Below are 20,393 nucleotides of genomic sequence, written 5' to 3'. Positions count from 1 at the left end.
AACATGGCACATAATATGGACTTAGTAAAAATATTTATTGGATAGATGGACAGGGGACCAAAAACTAGAAGTCGCCAATCCCAAACAATCAAAGTACGCATTCAGTGTTAGACTCCTCCAAAATGTCTCCTGCTCATGTCATAAAATAATAGTAATTTCTTGAACATATTTTCTAGAAATTTGGGAAATATATACACTGTTTAGAGAATGAAGATTGATAGTTTGAAAACCCAGATGAGTATTAAGTTTCATGGAAATTGAAAATAAATTTTGGATTGATAGTTTGCTTACTTTCTTTTCATTTCCATAATGATTTGCTTCTTCCAAACTTTAAATGTACTGTTTATTGATGTATCAGGTATGAGTGCATTATTTTAATACATGTTTCTTATTTATCTTACGTGGTAATGTAGAAACCTGCATTGTAGATTATTTTAATTTTAAAATATTCTGAATTTTAAATAAATTGCATTGTACTTAATCTTGACCATTGACATTAGGCCAACATGGAGTTAAGTCTCAGCTCTGCCATTTATTAGTCATAGCTCTGCAAGTTTGGCCAAGTTATATAGTATCTTTAAAGTTATAAATACCTGAAACTTGAAATTAATATAGTTTCTAAGAAAGATGTGTCTGAAATGTAATACAATTATATATAAAGCTCTTAATGCTCACTACATAGTAAGTTTTGATATATTTTAGGTCTTAATGTTTTAGTTTTTACTGTTGAAACAGGATGCTATCCCTACCTAAAGCATGTTGTTTATATAAATGTTTTGTCCATTTACTCTTTTTTCTTGTATGTCTTTAATCATTTCCCCTCCCCTCCTCCTGAACCTCAGATGATATCTTGGTTAAGTTTTTTCTCCCTAAAGAAAACTGTGCCTCACAACTCCCACCCCCAAACCACTACCTGTGTCCTTCTTGGTCACCAAGCTGTGACGAGTCCATGCACCCTCACTGCTTTACCTTGGACCATTTATTTTTAACCTAGTGTAATCACCATAGGAACTGGTTTTCACAGTATCACCAGTGACTTTTTAACTGACAAATCAAAAGATGTGTCTATATCTGCCTCTTTATAGCACCTGTATAGTATGTTATGGACAGCCAATTATATCTTGGTTCTATCACCTGTGCTTCCTGTATCTTTCGGTTGCCCCATTTCAGAATCATCTCACTTTTGTTCCTAAGCCTGTGTCTAGAAAATTCTTGTTACATGTGCCAATTAACTTTATTACATCATTTTTTACTAATTTCATTTATCTTTTCTTATTTTTCATTTTCTCAGGAGTTTCTTACATACTTTTCCTAGTTGTCATAAATTTTGTATATGGGAACACTTTACAAAAATAAGTAAAACAGTATCTACTTCCAGAAGAATATATCCATTTAGTAGATAAATTAGTTAACAAAGATATTGTTCTTTTATTCAAGTGTTGACTTAAATATAGCAAATGTTTTCTTTCTAATCATAATACTATGTGACAGAGATTAAAAGAGAAATTGGAAACCTGTATATGCTTGTCAATAATACTCTTCTAAATAATAAATGTTGTCATTTAAAAAAAAAAAAAAAGAAAGTTCCCCTGGCCTTCTCAGCTTACCCATAAAGAAATAATATAATACTAACTGAAGTAATCATCTCATTTATATGAATACTTTTTATATAGCCATACATGAAAACGTATATACATATATAAATTTCAGTTGGGAGACAGGTTTAGCAGTTGTTTAGGGTTGAAAAGTAAATTTAGATCACCCCCCCACCCCGTTTTAATGTGTAAAGCATACAAACTATGGCATCGTGTTTAGCCATAGCTTTCACATGTTTTGGACTTTGTATATTCTAGTTGCAAATATGGTATGCACTTTAAGCTAGATGTAAGATACTTATGATATAGTATGTTGGAAGGGTATGTTAGTGTAAAGGATGCAATATAAATCTGTGTTGAAGAGATATTAATTATCATGTATAAAGCTTCAGTGCAGTTTGGGAGACTATGATGAGAAGAAGGAATACACAAGATGGGTAGATGAGTTTTTACTAGATCCTCAAAATCCAGGAAAAATGATTTGGATAATATTAGAGGACTTTGCAGGGGAAAAATGGATTCACACACTGAATGTTGTCTCTCAGAGGTAGCTTGGAGAACTGTTTTCATGGTCCCTTTAAGAAATGGTATAACTCTAGACAGACAAAGCCTAAAAATGTAAAAAGCTGGGTAGATAGGCAGAGTATTCTGGAAAAGAATGAACATCTCTTAGTGATAGAGTAATAATAAACAAATTGATCAAAAGAATACCAGTTTCATTATAAAAGAGAAGGGTTTATCTACTTCAAACCTACCTGTATGATATAAATATTGAAAATAATAGCTGAAATAGCCCAAAGGCATTGTATAATCAGTCCTAACTTTCATGTGGTCCCAAATCTGTCATTTGACTATAATAAGTTTCAGATAAAATTTTCACTAAAACACTCTAAGTAAAACACTCCTCTGAGGAGATTTGTGACAAAATGTAATTATTCCTCTTGAACTTTATATAGTATGTGGTGGTTGAATAAAGCAGTTGCTAGTCTGAAAAAAAAAGAAAGAGCCCTACATATTACAGCCACTATATTGAACTATATCAAAGGACTATAGGAACAAATTATACTTTGTTCCATTCCCTGGAATACAGCCATCTGATTTAATGTTAGGAAAGAAAAAAAAAAAAAAAAAGAGGGAGGAAAGGAGAGAAGGAGAGAGAACAAATACATATACATACAAACATATATACAAAAACATGCCCACCCTAAAAAACTTCTTAAGAGGGCTTTGAAAAATACTCTAGATGGATTTTAGAAAAGAAAAGAAATTAATCTCTTTGGGACATTGCAGAAAATATAAGACAATAAGTGCTGCACCGACTGACATCTCTAATGCTTCTGTCCAGTGAGGTAGAAACTAGTTTTCTGCATGGCTGCTCAGCCCAAGAGCAATGACTTTCAGCAAGAAAACAACACAAACTGGGACAAGAGGTACATTAAGGAGAGGCTTAAAGATGTCTGATGAAATATTGAGTGCCATTTTCACAGTATAATTGGAAAACAGTTTTGTACTACTAGATTGAGAAATAACTTGTAAGTGTCTGACTTTAAATATGTTCTGTTACTTCGTTTTTACTCTCCCGTTAATACAGTCTTGTAGTTGGGTTTTTCCCTTCTTTCTTGTTAATGGGTTATTACAACAATAAGGAGACAACTACTTTTTAAAGAGAATTCCAATTACATTTACAAATGGTCAGTTCTGTCCCGTGACAGTAGAGATTCAAGTCCTCCTTGCTAAGCATGTCTATAAACTTTCAATAATTCACTGATACTCTCATAACGGTCATGATACTGCCTCTTTAGAGTTTTGATTCATGGAAATGGTTGGTAAACTATTCTACAGTACTCTAGTTGAAGAAATGGGATAGCTTTATTTTGTATGTGCCAGGCCTTGTGGCCTGTTGCAAGGCCTAATGGATTTTAAATGTTTTATCAGTTTTTAAAGTATTTTTCCATGAGTGATAGAATTTATCATTTTATCTTTCACAAGTTACTCTTCTGTTAGCTTTTATTTTTCTTGTCTATCATCAAGTAGTAAAAATTCTTTACTTACTGACTTGTTAAATAGAGGATCGTGTAAGAAGTTAGGCTTTCACTAGAAAATTATGCTTATTTGTATCAAAATAACTTATTTATCCATAAATCTATGTGGAAGTATACAGTTTGGAAGTGAATCCACATCAACATTATCTAAAAGTAAAGGGCGGGCACCTGGGTGGCTCAGTCCATTGAGCGTCTGATTTCGGCTCAGGTCATGATCTCACGGTCCGCGGGTTCAAGCCCCATGTCAGGGTCTGTGCTGACAGCTTGGAGCCTGGAGCCTGCTTCAGATTCTGTGTCTCCCTCTCTCTCTGCCCCTCCCCTGCTCATGCTCTGTCTCTCCCTCTCTCTCAAAAATAAACACATGAAAAAATTTTTAATAAAAATAAAAAAATGAAACTAAAGGGCCTTCATAAGAACCTTTCCTACTAACTTAAAGAACAAGCTTGAAAACCCAAGATACTATCACGATGAACACTGATTTTCAATTTTCTCTATTTATGAAATGAAAAATACACTCCTGTGTCTCTCTAGTGGTACAGTAGTCTAGAAGTATATCTCTGATATTGACACCAAGGGCTATTTAGCAAAAAACAAATAGTTTCTTCATACAGCATTTACAAGTTCATTACAGATTTACAAGTTCTTTGAGAATCACATTTAATTAAATTTATTTTACCTCATGCCTCTTATTTCTGTGCCTTTAGTATCTAGAACATTGCATTTTAGAATGACACTTAGCAACTCCTGAAATAAATTAATAGGTTGAATTTTTGCCATATTTACTATATATAGCAATCCGTGAACAATTTTGGTCTAGCATCTATTTTTAGTGCGTTCAGCTCTTTGGAAAAATAGATTTCCTTCTTTTCTCACCTTTAGATTGAGCTTAGATTATTTTTACGAGGAGATAATGTGCGTGCATGTATTTAAAGTCTTTGGGATAGTGTGTCCATATACCTTACCTATTGCTATTTTTATTAATAGCCCTGACACCTCAGAACAATAGAAATTCCCTTCCTTTGCTATATAAGATGCATGTTACAAATGGACTCCCCCGAGAAGAATGTTGTTTAAAATAACTTTGGACAGAAAAACTTATCCTGGAGTTTATTTGCTTGCTACCACAGTCACCTCCTAGGTCTTGCAATCAAAATTAGCTATTCTTCGAGTCCCCCTTCAACCTCCATCCATTCTGTTGTGAGGACTTACTGTTCCTTTCCCTTGCTTCACTCTTTGCACCAGCTATTTTAAAATATTTTAAATTTATATATGCAGTACAATATTTTTTTTAGATGAAGTGCACCGGATCCATCTAAAAACAACTTTTGCCAAGCTAGTCATCAAGGAACATCTTATTAAATACCAAGACTTTTCCAGATTTTTGTCATCATCTCTAATCATGGCCTCAAACTACATCATCTTTAATCATGATAACTTTTCTTTTATACATCTCTGAATTTTTTTCTAAGCAATTATCATTTTGTTTTGATTCTCTGTTTTGGGATTCTATACTCTTATTTTACAATACATTGATTGGTTTAGAATTAAATAACCAGCTTAGAGGTTATTTACGGTCTTGAAAGACAGTTTTGTTTTTTGTTTTTTTAATTATAAGTTGCCCAGACATCATTTCAAATTCTCTATTATATTTCTGTCTGCCCTCAGGGATAATTACTAATCTAGACTCTATACTTGTTTTAACTCATTTATTCCTTAGACGAACTAATAATATAAGAATAAAAAGTAACCTCCTTTCACATATAAGAAAACTGAGGTCCAGGGAGTTTAAGCAACCTGCTAAGGACCGCACAGCTAGTAAAACAATAAAGCTGGGATTGAAACTGAGTGACTGCCCTGAGAGACTTAACCTTTCAATCACTGTGTTATACTTTGATTTGGGAGGAATATGGCTGAGACCTTGACAAGTCTTCAACCTTGTGACTATTTTTATAGTCAGAGTTAAAACTATTTTGTTACCAAGCAGAGAATAGCAAAGCTATTTAGATTTGTGGGGACTGAATGGTCAGCTAGGCTAACTTACTAAGTATCCACCTTCTTCCAACCAGCTTTGTCTCTCACTTCCATGACTCGCATCTATGGCTCACGAAATATTAATAAGCAAAAGTCCTGGATCATTAAATATTTGCAACCCTGGAGGATAATTAGAAATCCCCAAAACCTGGAATGGTTCTTTAGCCTATGACTTTATTTAAAAAAAAAAAAAAAGAAAAAGAAGAACATGAGTTTGACTAGAGCCTATTCTCTCAAGTAAGAATTATAAACTATTAAAGGTAAATTAGGAAAAAAATTACATGTATGAACAGTGAATAATAAGAATTAATATGATTCTTCAAAGTTTTATTTTTCCTAAGATTACATACATACTCTCATTCAACTCACTGAATTGTGAGGAATTCAGTTCTTGACTCCAAAGCTTTAAAAATAATTCAAATTCTTATGTTAACCTTTTATTTCTTCTTTCATTCCTTAACAAGAGTATGTGCACCCATTTCGTAATCAGAAGCCATGTGATAGCGACCAAGGTTTATGAGTATTTCTTTTTTTTTTCTTTTTTAAAAAATGTTTTATTTCTTTTTGAGAGAGAGAGTGCAAGCAGAGGAGGAGCAGAGAGAGAGGGGGACAGAGGGTTCAAAGCAGGCTCTGCGCTGACAGCAGTAAGCCCACTGTAGAACTTGAACTCATGAGCCATGAGATCATGACCTAAGCCAAAGTTGGACGTTCAGCCGACTGAGCCACCCAAGCACCCCATGTTTCTGAAAGTTAAAATATTTGGATGTATATTCACAATGAAGAAATGTTGTGAGTTGGCGAAATATGGTGGAGTGATTCTAAAATTGTAGATTGTTCCTCATCACAGAGGAATCTCAAAGAATATGGGGAATTGGAGCCCCAAAAGCAACTATTTGGCCCATAATTTATTCTCTCTCACTTTCAATTATTTTCATTTGTTTAACACTAACAATTAAGTCATAGGGTTGTTATGAAGATGAAATGAGACAAATAAATGTAAAATATCTGTTCCATGTTGTAGGCATCTATTAATTTAAATAAAGGGAGCAGAACAATTATAACACAAAGCAGATAAAAACACCAAGGAAATGAATTTGGAAGTGATAAAAGGACAATGAAAGCATAGGATCTTTCATTGGTCTAATCATTTAGATATATAATTCTTATATACTTCCTATTATTTTTCTGCTCTCAGTATTTGATAACTTGGATAAGGAGAGAATTAAGGTCTTTGGATTATTAGTAAGAAAATGGGGAAAAAAAGCAGTTATAAAGAATATGCAGCTAGAAACCAGAAGACTTGAGATATAGTTGTGAATATGCTATTAAATGTTTGGGTAACTTTGTTTACATCAGTTTATTTTTTGTTTCAAGTTTTTATTAAATTCCATTTAGTTAACATACAGTGTTATATTAGTTTCAAGAGTAAAATTGAGTAAATCATCACTAACATATAACACCTATTGCGTATCACAGCAAGTAGCCTCCTTAATATCCATCACCCTTTCAGCCTATCCCCCACTAACCTCCCATCCAGAAACCTTCAGCTTGTTCTCTATAGTTAAGATTCTGTTTCATGGTTTGTTTCTTGCTTCCCCCTCCATCACATGTCCATCTGTTTAGTTTCTTAAATTTTACATATGAGTGAAACCATATGGTATTTGTCTCTCTTTGACTTATTTGCTTAACATAATACACTCTAGCTTCATCCATCCATGTCCTTGCAAATGGCAAGATTTCATTCTTTTTACATGGCTGAGTAATACTGCATTATGTGTGTGTGTGTGTGTATGTATGTATGTATATATATGTACGTGTATATATGTATGTGTGTGTGTGTGTATATATATATATATATATATTGCAACTTCATCGTCCATTCATCATTTGCTGGACATTGGGCTCTTTCCGTGCTTTGACTATTGTTGACAATGCTGCTATATACATCAGGATGCATGTGTGCCTTCAAATCAGTATTTTTGTATCCATGGGGTAAAAGTACAATTGCTGGATTGTGGGGTAGTTCTATTTTTAGTTTTTGAGGAACCTCCATACTGTTCTCCAGAGTGGCTGCACCAGTTTGCATTCCCGCCAACAATGTAAGAGAGTTCCCCTTTTTTGCATCCTCATCAACATCTGTTGTTTCCTGAGTTGTTCGTGTTAGCCATTCTGACAGGTGAGGTGGTATCTCATTGTGGTTTTGATTTGTATTTCCCTTATGATGAATGATGTTGAGCATCTTTCCGTGTGTATATTAGCCATCTGGATGTCTTCTTTGGAAAAATGTCTGTGTATGACTTCTGCCCATTCCTTTATTTGATTATTTGCTTTTTGGGTGTTGAGTTTTATAATTTTTAATGGATTTTGGATACTAAACCTTTATCACATGTGTTATTTGCAAATATCTTCTCCCATTCCATTGGTTGCCTTTTACTTTTGTTGATTGTTTTCTTCGCTATGCAGAAGGTTTTTATCTTAATGAAGTCACAGTAGTTCATTTTTGCTTTTGTTTCTCTTGCCCCTGGAGACATACCTAGTAAGAACTTGCTACGGTGGATGCAAAGATGTGCTGCCTGTGTTCTCCTCTAGGACTTTGATGATTTCCTGTCTCACCTTTAAGTCTTTCATCCATTTTGTACTTATTTTTGTGTATGGTGCAAGAAAGTAGTCTAGTTTCATTCTTTTCCATGTGGCTGTCCAGTTTTGCCAACACTCTTTATTGAAGACACTGTCTTTTTTTCCATTGACTATTCTTTCCTGCTTTGTTGAAGATGAGTTGATCAAATAGTTATGGCTTCATTTCTGGAATTTCTATGCTGTTCCATTGATCTCTGTGTCTGTTTTTGTGCCAGTACCATACCATCTTGATCACTATAGTTTGCAATGTAACTTGAAGTCTGGAATTGTAATGCCTTGCAGGTTTGCTTTTCTTTTTTCAAGATATGGCTTTGGCTATTCAAGAGGTCTTTTGTGTTTCCATACAAATTTTAGAGTTGTTGTTCTAGCTTTCTGAAAAATACAGGTGGTATTTTGATAGGGATTGCATTAAATATGTAAATGTGTACATTCACCTGGGGTAGTATAGCATTTTAACAATATTTGTTTTTTCCAATCCATAAGCATGGAATGTTTTTCAATTTCTTTGTGTCTCAATTTCTTTCATAAGTATTCTATAGTTTTCAGAGGGTCTATCTTTTACCTCTTTGGTTAGGTTTATTCCTAGGTATCTTATGGTTTTTGGTGCAGTTATAAAAGGGATCGATTCCTTGATTTCTCTTTCTGCTGCTTCATTATTGGTATATAGAAATGCAGCAGATTTCTGTGCATTGATTTTGTATCCTGCAACTTTACTGAATTTGTGTATCAGCTCTAGCAGGCGTTTGGTGCTTTTGGGTTTTTGGTGCTTTCGGGTTTTCTACATAGAGTATTATGTCTTCTGTGAATAGTGAAAGTTTAACTTCTTCCTTGCCATTTTGGATGCCCTTTTGTTTCTTTTTGTTATTGATTGCTCAGGCTAGGAATCCCAGTACTGTGTTAAATAACAATGATGAAAGTGAGCATCTTTGTCTTGTTCCTGATCATAGAGAGAAAGTTCTCAATTTTTGCCTATCGAGGATGATATTAGCTGTGGGTCTTTTATATATGGCCTTTAAGATGTTGAGGTATGTTCCCTTTATCCCTACTTTATTGAGGTTTTTTTATCAAAAAAGGATGCTGTACTTTGTCATATGCTTTTTCTGAATCTTTTGAGAGGATCATATGGTTCTTATCCTTCCTTTTATTAATGTATCTTATTGATTAATTTGTGAATATTGAACCACCCTTGCATCCCAGGAATAAGTTCCACTTGATCATGGTGAATGATTCTTTTAGTGTAATGTTGGATTCAGTTTGCTAGTATTTCGTTGAGAATTTTTGCATCTATGTTTATCAGCGATATTGGCTGATTCTCTTTTTTAATGCATTCTTTGGTTTCAGAATGAAGGTAATGATGGCCTCATAGAATGAGTTTGGAAGTGTTCCTTCCATTTCTACTTTTTGGAATAGTTTGAGTAGAATAGGTACTAATTCTTTTTTTTTTTTTTTTTTTTTAATTTTTAATGTTTATTTATATGAGAGAGAGAGGCAGAGCGTGAGCAGGGGAGGGTCAGAGAGAGAGGGAGATGCAGAATCCGAAGGAGGTTCCAGGCTCTGAGCTGTCCGCACAGAGCCCGACGCGGGGCTTGAGCTCACGAACCGCGAGGTGTGAGATCACAACCTGAGCTGAAGTCGGACGCTTAACCGACTGAGCCACCCAGGCGCCCCCTAATTCTTATTTAAATGTTTGGTAGAATTACCCTGGGAAGCCATCTGACCCCAGAATTTTGTTTATTTGGCGATTTTTGATTACTGATTCAATTTCTTTACTGGTTATGGATCTGTTCAAATTATCTATTTCTTCCTGTTTCCATTGGTATTTTATATGTTTCTAGGAACTTACCCATTTCTTCTAGATTGCCCAATTTGTTGGCATGTAACTTTTCATAATATTCTTTTAAAATTGTATTTCTGTGGTGTTGATTATAATCTTACCACTCTCATTTATGATTTTATTTGGTCCTTTCTCTTTCCATTTTGAATAAGTTTGGCTAAGGGTTTATCAATGTTATTAATTCTTTCAAAGAACAAGCTCCTGGGTTGATTGATCTGTTCTACGGAGTTTTTTTGTTTCTTTGTTTTTCATTCATTTCTGCTGTAATCTTTATTATTTCCCTTCTTCTGGCTTTATTTAGGCCTCATTTGTTGTTCTTTTTCTAGCTCCTTTAGGTGTAAAGTTAAGTTCGGTATTTAATATTTTTCTTTGCTTCTTTTTTCTTTATAAATTGTTTTAATGTTTATTTATTTTTGAGAGAGAGAGACAGAGTGTGAGTGTAGCAGGGGCAGAGAGAGAGGGAGACACAAAATCTGAAGCAGGCTCCAGGCTTTGAGATGTCAGCAGAGAGCCTGACATGGGGCTCGAACTCACAGACTGCAAGGCACCCCTCCACGTATTTTTTTAAATTATTTTTTTTTTAATTTCTTCTTTTAACTTTCTGGTTGACCCATTTATTTTTTTAGTAGCATATTCCTTAACCTACATTTATTTGTGGTCTTTCCAAATTTTTTTCTTGTGGTTGACTTCAAGTTTCATAGCGTTGTGGTGGATGCATTGCATGATCTTACTCTTTTTGTACTTGTTGAGGCCTGATTTGTGACCTAGTATGTGATCTATTCTGAAGAATGCCCCATGTGTACTTGAAAAGAATTTGTATTCTGGGGCCTGTGGATGGCTCAGTCGGTTAAGTGTCTGACTTCGGCTCAGGTCATGAGTTCACAGCTTGTGAGTTGGAGCCCCACATTGGGCTCTGTGCCGACAGGTCAGAGCCTGGAGCCTGCTTCAGATTGTGTGTCCCTCTCTCGCTCTGCTCCTGCCCTGCTAATGCTCTGTCTCTCTCTTTCTCAAGAAAAAAAAAAAAAAAAAAAAAAAAAAAAGAATGTGTATTCTGCTGCTTTAGGATTGAGTATTCTGAATATGCCCCTTAAGTCCATCTGATCCTGTGTGTCATTGAAAGCCATTGTTTCCTTGTTGATTTTTCTTTTTTTTTTTTTTTTTTTCTTCCCTTGTTGATTTTTCTGCTTGGATGATCTGTGCATTGGTTTAAGCAGAGTGCTAAATCCCCTATTATTGTTGTATTATTATTAATGAATTCCTTTTTGTTTGTTGTTGTTTTATATATTTTGGTGCTCCAGGTTGGGAGGTGAATATTTACAATTGTTAGATCCTCTTGTTGTATAGATATAGTGCCCTTCTTCATCCCTTATTATAGTCTTTGGTTTAAAATCTAATTTGTCTGGGGGCGCCTGGGTGGCGCAGTCGGTTAAGCGTCCGACTTCAGCCAGGTCACGATCTCGCGGTCCGTGAGTTCGAGCCCCGCGTCGGGCTCTGGGCTGATGGCTCAGAGCCTGGAGCCTGTGTCCGACTCTGTGTCTCCCTCTCTCTGCCCCTCCCCCGTTCATGCTCTGTCTCTCTCTGTCCCAAAAATAAATAAACGTTGAAAAAAAAAATTAAAATCTAGTTTGTCTGATAGAAGTATGGCTACTCTGGGATTCTTTTGATATTCATTAGCATGATAAATGGCTCTCCATCCCCTCACTTTCAGTTGCAGATGTCTTTAGATCTAAAATGAGTCTCTTGTAGGCAGCCTATAGATGATTGTTGTTTGTTTATTTATTTGTTTGTTGTTTTTAATCCATTCTGACACCGTGGTCTTTTGATTGGAGCATGTAGTCATTTTACATTCAGAGTGATTATTGATAGATATGTAATATTCAGTGCCATTTTATTACTTGTTTTGTATTGTTTCTGGAGATTTTACTCTCTTCCTTTCTAGCCTTTGTCACTTTTGGTCTTTCCTTCCTGCTCAGAGTCCCCTTTAATATTTCTGGCAGGGTTGGTTTAATGATCACAAACTCCTTTAGTTTTTGTTTGTCTGGAAAACTCTTTATCTGTCTTCCTATTCTGTATGACAGCCTTACCACATAGAGTATTCTTGGCTGCACATTTTTCCAATTCAGCACATTGAATATATCATGCCACTGCCTTCTGGTTTGCCAAGTTTCTGTGGAAAGATCTCCTGTTAACCTTATTTGTCTTCTCTTATAAGTTAAGGGCTTCTTTTATCTTGCTGCTTTTAGGATTTTTCTTTATCTCTATATTTGGCACATTCAACTACTATATGTCTTGTGTTGTCCTGCTTTTGTTGATTTTGATGGGAGCTCTCTGTGCCTTCTGGATTTGAATGTCTGGTTCCTTCCCCAGATTATGCAAGTTTTCATCTGTGATTTCCTTAAACCTTCTACCCCCTTTTTCCCTCTCTTCTTCTTCTGGGGCTCCTATGATACAAGAGTTATTATGCTTTATGGAGTCACTGAGTTCTCTAAGTCTATATTCGTGATCTAATGTTATTCTTTCCCTCTTTTCAGATTCATTATTTTCCATAATTTTGACTCTTATATCACTTATTCATTCCTCTATTTCTTTCATCCTGGTTGTTATACCATTTGGTTTCAATTCTTGGTTATTTTACTTTTCATATTGGCCTAGCCTGTAGGTCTTTTACCTCTGCAGCAAGGGACTCCCTGGTGTCTTCTATTCTTTTCTCAAGCCCAGCTAGTATCCTTATGGTTGTTCCTTTAAATTCTGGATCAAGCATATTATTTATATCTGTTTTTATTAGATCCCTAGTCATGACCTTTTCTTGTTTTTTTGTTTTTTTGTTTTTTTCTTTTGGGATGAGTTCCCTCTGTCTTGGCATTTTGTCTAGGTCTCTGTCTTCTTCACTGTGTTAGGAAATCATGTTTGTTTACATCAGTTTATTGGAAATGATGTGTCACATCTTTTGATATTTTAAAATTGTATGATTCTCAAGGCCAGTGATTTTGTATAATGCAAGTTTATGACAAACCAAATGAAGTCAAATATATCTAACAGTTCATCAACAATACACCTTATCTGGTTTAAAAAAAACTACAGTAGTTTTTGGTTTTTTTTTCTTTTCCCCCCAACGTTTATTTATTTTTTTTTTTGGGGGGGGGACAGAGAGAGACAGAGCATGAACGGGGGAGGGGCAGAGAGAGAGGGAGACACAGAATCGGAAACAGGCTCCAGGCTCTGAGCCATCAGCCCAGAACCTGACGCGGGGCTCGAACTCACGGACCGCGAGATCGTGACCTGGCTGAAGTCGGACGCTTAACCGACTGCGCCACCCAGGCGCCCTTTTTTTTTTTTTTTTTTTTTTTTTTTAATACCAGTCAGTTCCTTTGCTTCATGTATAAGTTGCAAAAACATTAAGAAGCTAAAATTACTGGGGCGCCTGGGTGGCTCACTTGGTTGAGCGTCCAACTTCAGCTCAGGTCATGATCTCACAGTTTGTGAGTTCAAGCCCCGCGTCAGGCTCTGTGCTGACAGCTCAGAGCCTGGAGCCTACTTTGGATTCTATGTCTCCCTCTCTCTGCCCCTTCCCTGCTCATGCTCTCTCTCTGTCTCTCAAAGATGAATAAACATTAAAAAAAAAAAAAGCTAAAATTACTTAAGAATAATAAAATTTTAAGAAAATATAAGACACAGATGGTCATGAAAATATTGAAATATTAAATAGAAAATTAGTTCAGATTACTCTTTTTGGGAAAAAAAGGACATTGGAGATTTGAAGATTTCCTTTCAAAACACTTCATGATTGTAATAGGAAGGACAGCCACTCTTGGCGGGTAAAGTAGTAACGAGAAGATAGAAATAATTGAACTTAACAGTGGTAAATGTGCATCTTTAACAAATGCAATTTAAATTTTAGACAGCTAACACATATACTCTGGGAATACATTTAACAAATAGTTTTATGTATACTAATAGGATGAAAAATGGGTTTCTAGAATTCTCTCAAGAGTCTAACGAAAATCTAAGTCTGCCTAGAAATGAGTTCCATGCTTGATTTCAAAACTCACTGCTAATGTCACAGAAGTTATAATAATAATTAACTACTTTACCAAGAAAGGAAAAACTGTTTTTCATTTAACTGTATTGGTGACTAATACTTGAAATAATGTATAAAATTGTTGTCTTATGCTGTCATAGCTAAAACATACACAAAATCATTTTAATCTAAAATGTAAATTATAAAGTTGTTAAAATATTTTCCCTTTATAATAAAGTTCTATTTTTGTTTAATTATAGACAAAAGGTTCTCAAACCATGACACCTTCTGGCTCCCAGAAAAAAGTTAAGAGAACTCTGCCAAACCCACCTCCCGAGGAGACCTCCACAGGCACTCAGTCAACATACAGCACAATGGGCACAGTGTCCAGGAGAAGGATCTGCAGAACCAACACAATGGCACGGGCCAAGATTCTCCAGGATATAGACAGAGAGCTTGATCTTGTAGAGAGGGAATCTGCAAAGCTTAGAAAGAAACAAGCAGAACTTGATGAGGAAGAAAAGGAGATCGATGCCAAGTTACGGTACCTGGAAATGGGAATTAACAGGAGGAAAGAGGCATTATTAAAGGAGAGGGAAAAGAGAGAGCGTGCCTACCTCCAGGGAGTAGCTGAGGATCGGGATTATATGTCTGACAGTGAGGTGAGCAGCACCCGACCCACCAGAATAGAAAGTCAGCATGGCATAGAGCGACCAAGAACTGCTCCCCAAACTGAATTTAGTCAGTTTATACCACCGCAAACCCAAACAGAATCTCAACTGGTTCCTCCTACGAGTCCTTATACACAGTACCAGTATTCTTCCCCTGCTCTTCCTACCCAAGCACCCACCCCATATACCCAACAGTCCCATTTTCAGCAACAGACTTTGTACCATCAGCAAGTTTCACCTTATCAGACTCAACCAACATTTCAAGCTGTGGCAACAATGTCCTTCACACCTCAAGCTCAACCTACACCAACCCCACAACCTTCTTACCAGTTACCATCACAAATGATGGTGATACAACAGAAGCCAAGGCAAACTACATTATATTTGGAGCCCAAGATAACTTCAAACTATGAGGTAATTCGCAACCAACCCCTGATGATAGCACCTGTTTCTACTGATAATACGTATGCTGTTTCCCACCTTGGGAGTAAGTACAATAGCTTAGACTTGAGAATAGGATTGGAGGAAAGAAGTAGTATGGCAAGCAGTCCGATATCAAGCATATCTGCAGATTCTTTCTATGCAGATATTGACCATCATACTCCACGAAATTATGTCCTAATTGATGACATTGGAGAAATTACCAAAGGAACAGCAGCATTAAGCACTGCATTTAGCCTTCATGAAAAGGATCTGTCAAAAACAGACCGTCTCCTTCGATCCACTGAAACACGTAGGTCTCAAGAAGTGACAGATTTCCTGGCACCATTACAGACTTCCTCCAGATTGCATAGTTATGTGAAAGCAGAGGAAGATCCCATGGAGGATCCTTATGAGTTAAAGCTTCTGAAACATCAGATTAAACAAGAATTCCGTAGAGGAGCAGAGAGCTTAGATCACCTTGCTGGTCTTTCCCATTACTACCATGCTGATACTGGCTATAGACATTTTCCAAAATCCGAAAAGTACAGCATCAGTAGACTCACACTTGAAAAACAAGCAGCAAAACAACTACCAGCAGCCATACTTTATCAAAAGCAGTCAAAGCATAAGAAATCACTAATTGATCCTAAAATGTCAAAATTTTCTCCCATTCAAGAAAGTAGAGACCTTGAACCTGACTATACAAGCTATATGACTTCTAGCACCTCATCTATTGGCGGCATTTCTTCCAGAGCAAGGCTTCTTCAAGATGATATCACTTTTGGACTCAGAAAAAATATTACAGACCAACAGAAGTTTATGGGCTCATCCCTTGGAACAGGACTGGGCACATTGGGAAATACCCTACGTTCAGCTTTGCAGGATGAAGCAGATAAGCCATACAGTAGTGGCAGCAGGTCCAGACCTTCTTCCAGACCTTCGTCTGTCTATGGGCTTGATTTATCAATTAAAAGAGATTCTTCCAGCTCCTCCCTAAGACTGAAAGCTCAAGAGGCTGAAGCTCTAGATGTTTCCTTTAGTCATGCTTCATCTTCTGGCCGAACTAAGCCTACCAGTTTACCAATTAGCCAGAGTAGAGGAAGAATACCAATTGTGGCCCAGAATTCTGAAGAGGAAAGTCCACTCAGTCCTGTTGGCCAGCCAATGGGAATGGCCAGGGCTGCAGCTGGGCCCCTGCCACCAATATCTGCAGACACTAGGGATCAGTTTGGATCAAGTCATTCATTGCCTGAAGTTCAGCAACACATGAGAGAAGAATCACGAACTAGAGGCTATGACCGTGACATAGCGTTCATCATGGATGACTTCCAACATGCCATGTCAGACAGTGAAGGTAAATTGGGCCTCAACCTACCTTGTTACTCTCAAAACTCAAACTCTTATTTTTCTGCATGTTTAATTTTCCTTCTCCAAGGATGTATTCTACCTTTTTTAGTGCGTCTTTTGCATGTTTACTTCAATTTTATTTCTTGTAAATGGAAATTTGATCTTGTGTATAGATTTCCTAGCATGCTTTTCTTTATTTCTTTTTAGTTTATTATTTTACTGTTGTTTCTTGATTGTTTGCTTGATTTGTTTGGCGTCCACTTTTCCAAAACCATTATTAAGTAATTGTGTCAATAAAATAGGGTCATCCCTTAATTCCATAGCTGGAAAGTTTTTCATTGTATGTTTCTTTTATTTTTTAAAAAATGCATTTCTAAATATACTGGTCAGTTTATTTCAGTTTGTGAAAGTATTAAGATTTAGAGCTATTAAGTACTATTCTGCTAGACTTTGTAATAGAAAAGTACTTATGTTATTTTTGTGATATCGTTGTTTATTAATTCAGAGAATGTTCTCTTTTTGAGACTCTTTGGCTAAGGACCTGATATTAACATAATGTAAATTTTATAATTCTCCTTAAATAAAAGATTCATATTTTATTTCTCTCACTATGAATATCGTAATTGACAAGTTTGTGCATTTTGCATTACATAACTAGAAAACTTAGCACTAAATATGATATTAACAATAAATAATCATAGCAGTATGCAGGAAACATTATTTAGATTTAGAATAAAATATTTGTACACTAATTTTGTGACAAGGGAGGAGACTTACAGGAATACAAAGTGTCCTTTCCATGCCAAGAGGACTCATGACTTTTGGTTCTTTTTTCTCCCTCCTCTATGGTTTACATTTGAACGTAGGTATGATTTGAGTCCTGAAAATAAGACATTTCTCATCAAATAAAAGCATTATTATTTCATGCCTTTGAAGACTGTAGAGCACTAAGCTAACATGAACATCTCATCTTTTAAACCTGGCATTTTCAGCAGAGACTCACAGGAAAATAAGTGTTCATGAAAAGAATTTTCTTTCTACTTCTGTTATCTAGACACTGATATGATTTTAGAAATTCAAATCTAGATTTAAAAAGATTAAATGACTGAATCTGAAAGTGGACAGACTCCTCTTAGTGAAATTCCAACAGACTCGTTACTTTCTGACTTATTTTCTTCTCTACAGGCTATTGGATTGACCATTTTTATTGATAATTATTCAATTAAATAAAGCACACTCTTCGTATATTTTTTGTTTAGTCAATTGTTTGACTCTCTCTAGTTAAACAAGGTTATGATATCATGTGGAAACAGTTTCTTTCGCTACTTTTCTGACAGTCCACATTTTACACACATTATATGCATATAAAACAATTGTGCAGAAGAATATGAAGATTCTTCAATAAACATATTGGTAAAATAACAAGATAAAACAAAAACTCCAACAGGTTTACGGCATAACTAAACACGTAAGGCTGTGTGTGTACATTGAGCATATATTTGACAGGATTTGACAAGTTCATTTATTCATCATGGAGTTTTGTCAACATAGTGCCAGACATGTAGGTGTATCTAGATATTCCAAAATGTGTTTGTTTACATACAACCCTATAAAAATAACCAAATGTTTTATTTCACATTTATATGTTTGGATGACATATACTCATAGTCATCAAGGGCTGTATGAAAAACATTATTTTCATAAAGAAGATGATGAGACATCATGCTGCATACAAAATTATGAAATGTATAAAGATGATATCAAAGAAATAATTAAAATTAAATGTCAATGAAATTACACAACTAAACTAAAATGTATTTAAAAATAAGACAAGAAATTTAGTCATAAAGAACATGCTTATACAGAATTAGATAAAGGACAACTATAACAAATTGAATTACATATGTAACATTATGTGTGTGAATTATAGTGATTATCTTTGAAAATTGTATGTTTTAAAATGTTAGTTATTTTCTTTGCTTTTTAAATCACATGAACATATTAACTCTTCTTCTGGTAAAGTGATGACCAGCTTTTCTTTTGAAATCTTGGATTCCTTGGGTAAGGGAAAAATTAGAGAATATTTTTCCTAATTACATAACTCATTTGTGAACTAATGAAATATCAGGGATTTTTAAATAAATTTTTACCAAACATATGCTATATCTGTAATTCAATGATGTGAAGATCACTTTGAGAAGTGTTAACATTCATTCTAATAGGCTGTTTAGTATTGAGTAGACAAAAGCAAATTTAATTGATTTCAAATTGTTGTGTGCTTTCCTTGAATTCAATTAAACTCTAGGTTATAGACTCTAAGAATATTTTTTCAAATGTGTTTTATATGACTTTGGTTAATTTTGAAGTAGCTCACTTGAGATAAAATCTAGATAAGCATCATTTGCATTGCTTAATATGTAAGGCCATTAGCTTGAAGTCCACAGTTTGACGTGCGTGCGTGGTTGATTATGTGCAGGGCACAATTGCCTTTGCTTTGGAGCGGATTTGGAGGAAAGCTAAGCTCAAAGCAGTCAAGTATATTTATCTCTACAATACAGATATTTTCATGAAAACATTCGTTCAAAGTATACTCCAAGCCAAAAATAAATAATAAAGCATTAATATAGTGTCTTTTAAAAATGTTTTTTTAACATATGTTTGATACTGAATATAATTGAACTATTCATATAACGGTTGGCTGTGAATAATGCTAGACCCCCAAATAGCTTACTTTTAGTTTCCATTTAAGATTGCAAGAAAATATCATCAGTTGAAAACAAGGAGATATTAATCTGTAGCAAATTATTTAAACTCATTTGGAAATTACTTTTTATAAAATTTAATTTTTAAAGTTCAGATCTACCATGGAAGATCAGACGATTGGAGTTGGAAACAACTAGCATTTATGTCCAATTAGCTATAAATTATGAAGAAAAAATACAGTTTAAAAGTAGGTTCATTTCTCTGGTTGTACTTGATTGATCTATAAATTGTTATGCAAAGTATGACAGATATCCCAACTTAGTTACATATTGAGTCAGTGTAAGGAACAGTAGACAACCAAAGTAGGTAATCAGAAATAAATTGACAAAATTTGAATCAGGTTGAGATTCTGCTTTATTGGCATAGACATAGTGAAGGAAACATGATTTAAAGGATTGTGTCTCAAATACAATTAATGAAGTTATATATTCAAATGAAATCATATACTACATCATCTAAGATACTCATTTATTAAAATCAGCTAGATTTTTTTCATGAGGAATATATAGGAATATGTAAGAAGTAAGATAAGATAACTATTACTGTGGTTGGGGATAATCTAGTGTATAGAGACCAATGATTAACTTATAATTTTGTTTGGTATTTGCTTATCAAATGACTCATATTAAATATTTTTTTCATAAGTTTAGTTTTTTAGTGTAAAATTAAAACTATTAAAAACCATAATATTATCAAGGAGTTTGTGAGTAAAGTTTGTGTAACTGTTAATGAAGTTCAAGGGCCAAATTAACATTTATTTTTTAATGTTTGTATCATAATTAGGACATTTAACTTCTTTCTTTAGTTGATGATTAATATTTCTATTTAATTCATCTCCCAAACACGTGTTCTATTTTATGGCATTTAGAAGGCATTGTTTTAGTGTTGAGAGAGGGGAAAAAAGAAAAAGCCTTATCCTCAAGCAGCTTAGAACCTCCTATTAGAGATCAGACAAGCACATATACAGCCACATACCAGGTATGTAACATTGGATTTCCTCAAATTGAAGACTGACTAAATTATGACACATCA

The 20,393-nt window shown here is 34.9% G+C and overlaps 1 protein-coding gene across 1 annotated transcript in view; it reads left to right on the top strand.

Annotated features, from left to right (window-relative positions):
- PCLO (piccolo presynaptic cytomatrix protein) overlaps positions 1-20,393 on the top strand; it is a 421,831-nt gene that overhangs the window by 250,310 nt on the left and 151,128 nt on the right. The window contains 1 exon segment of the mRNA XM_030307861.1: positions 14,418-16,605. Within this exon segment, the coding sequence (XP_030163721.1) occupies positions 14,418-16,605 (2,188 nt within the window).

The sequence above is a fragment of the Lynx canadensis genome, chromosome A2, assembly GCF_007474595.2.
Source record: "Lynx canadensis isolate LIC74 chromosome A2, mLynCan4.pri.v2, whole genome shotgun sequence".
Classification (NCBI taxonomy): domain Eukaryota; kingdom Metazoa; phylum Chordata; class Mammalia; order Carnivora; family Felidae; genus Lynx; species Lynx canadensis.
This window is presented reverse-complemented; position numbering and strand designations above follow the sequence as displayed.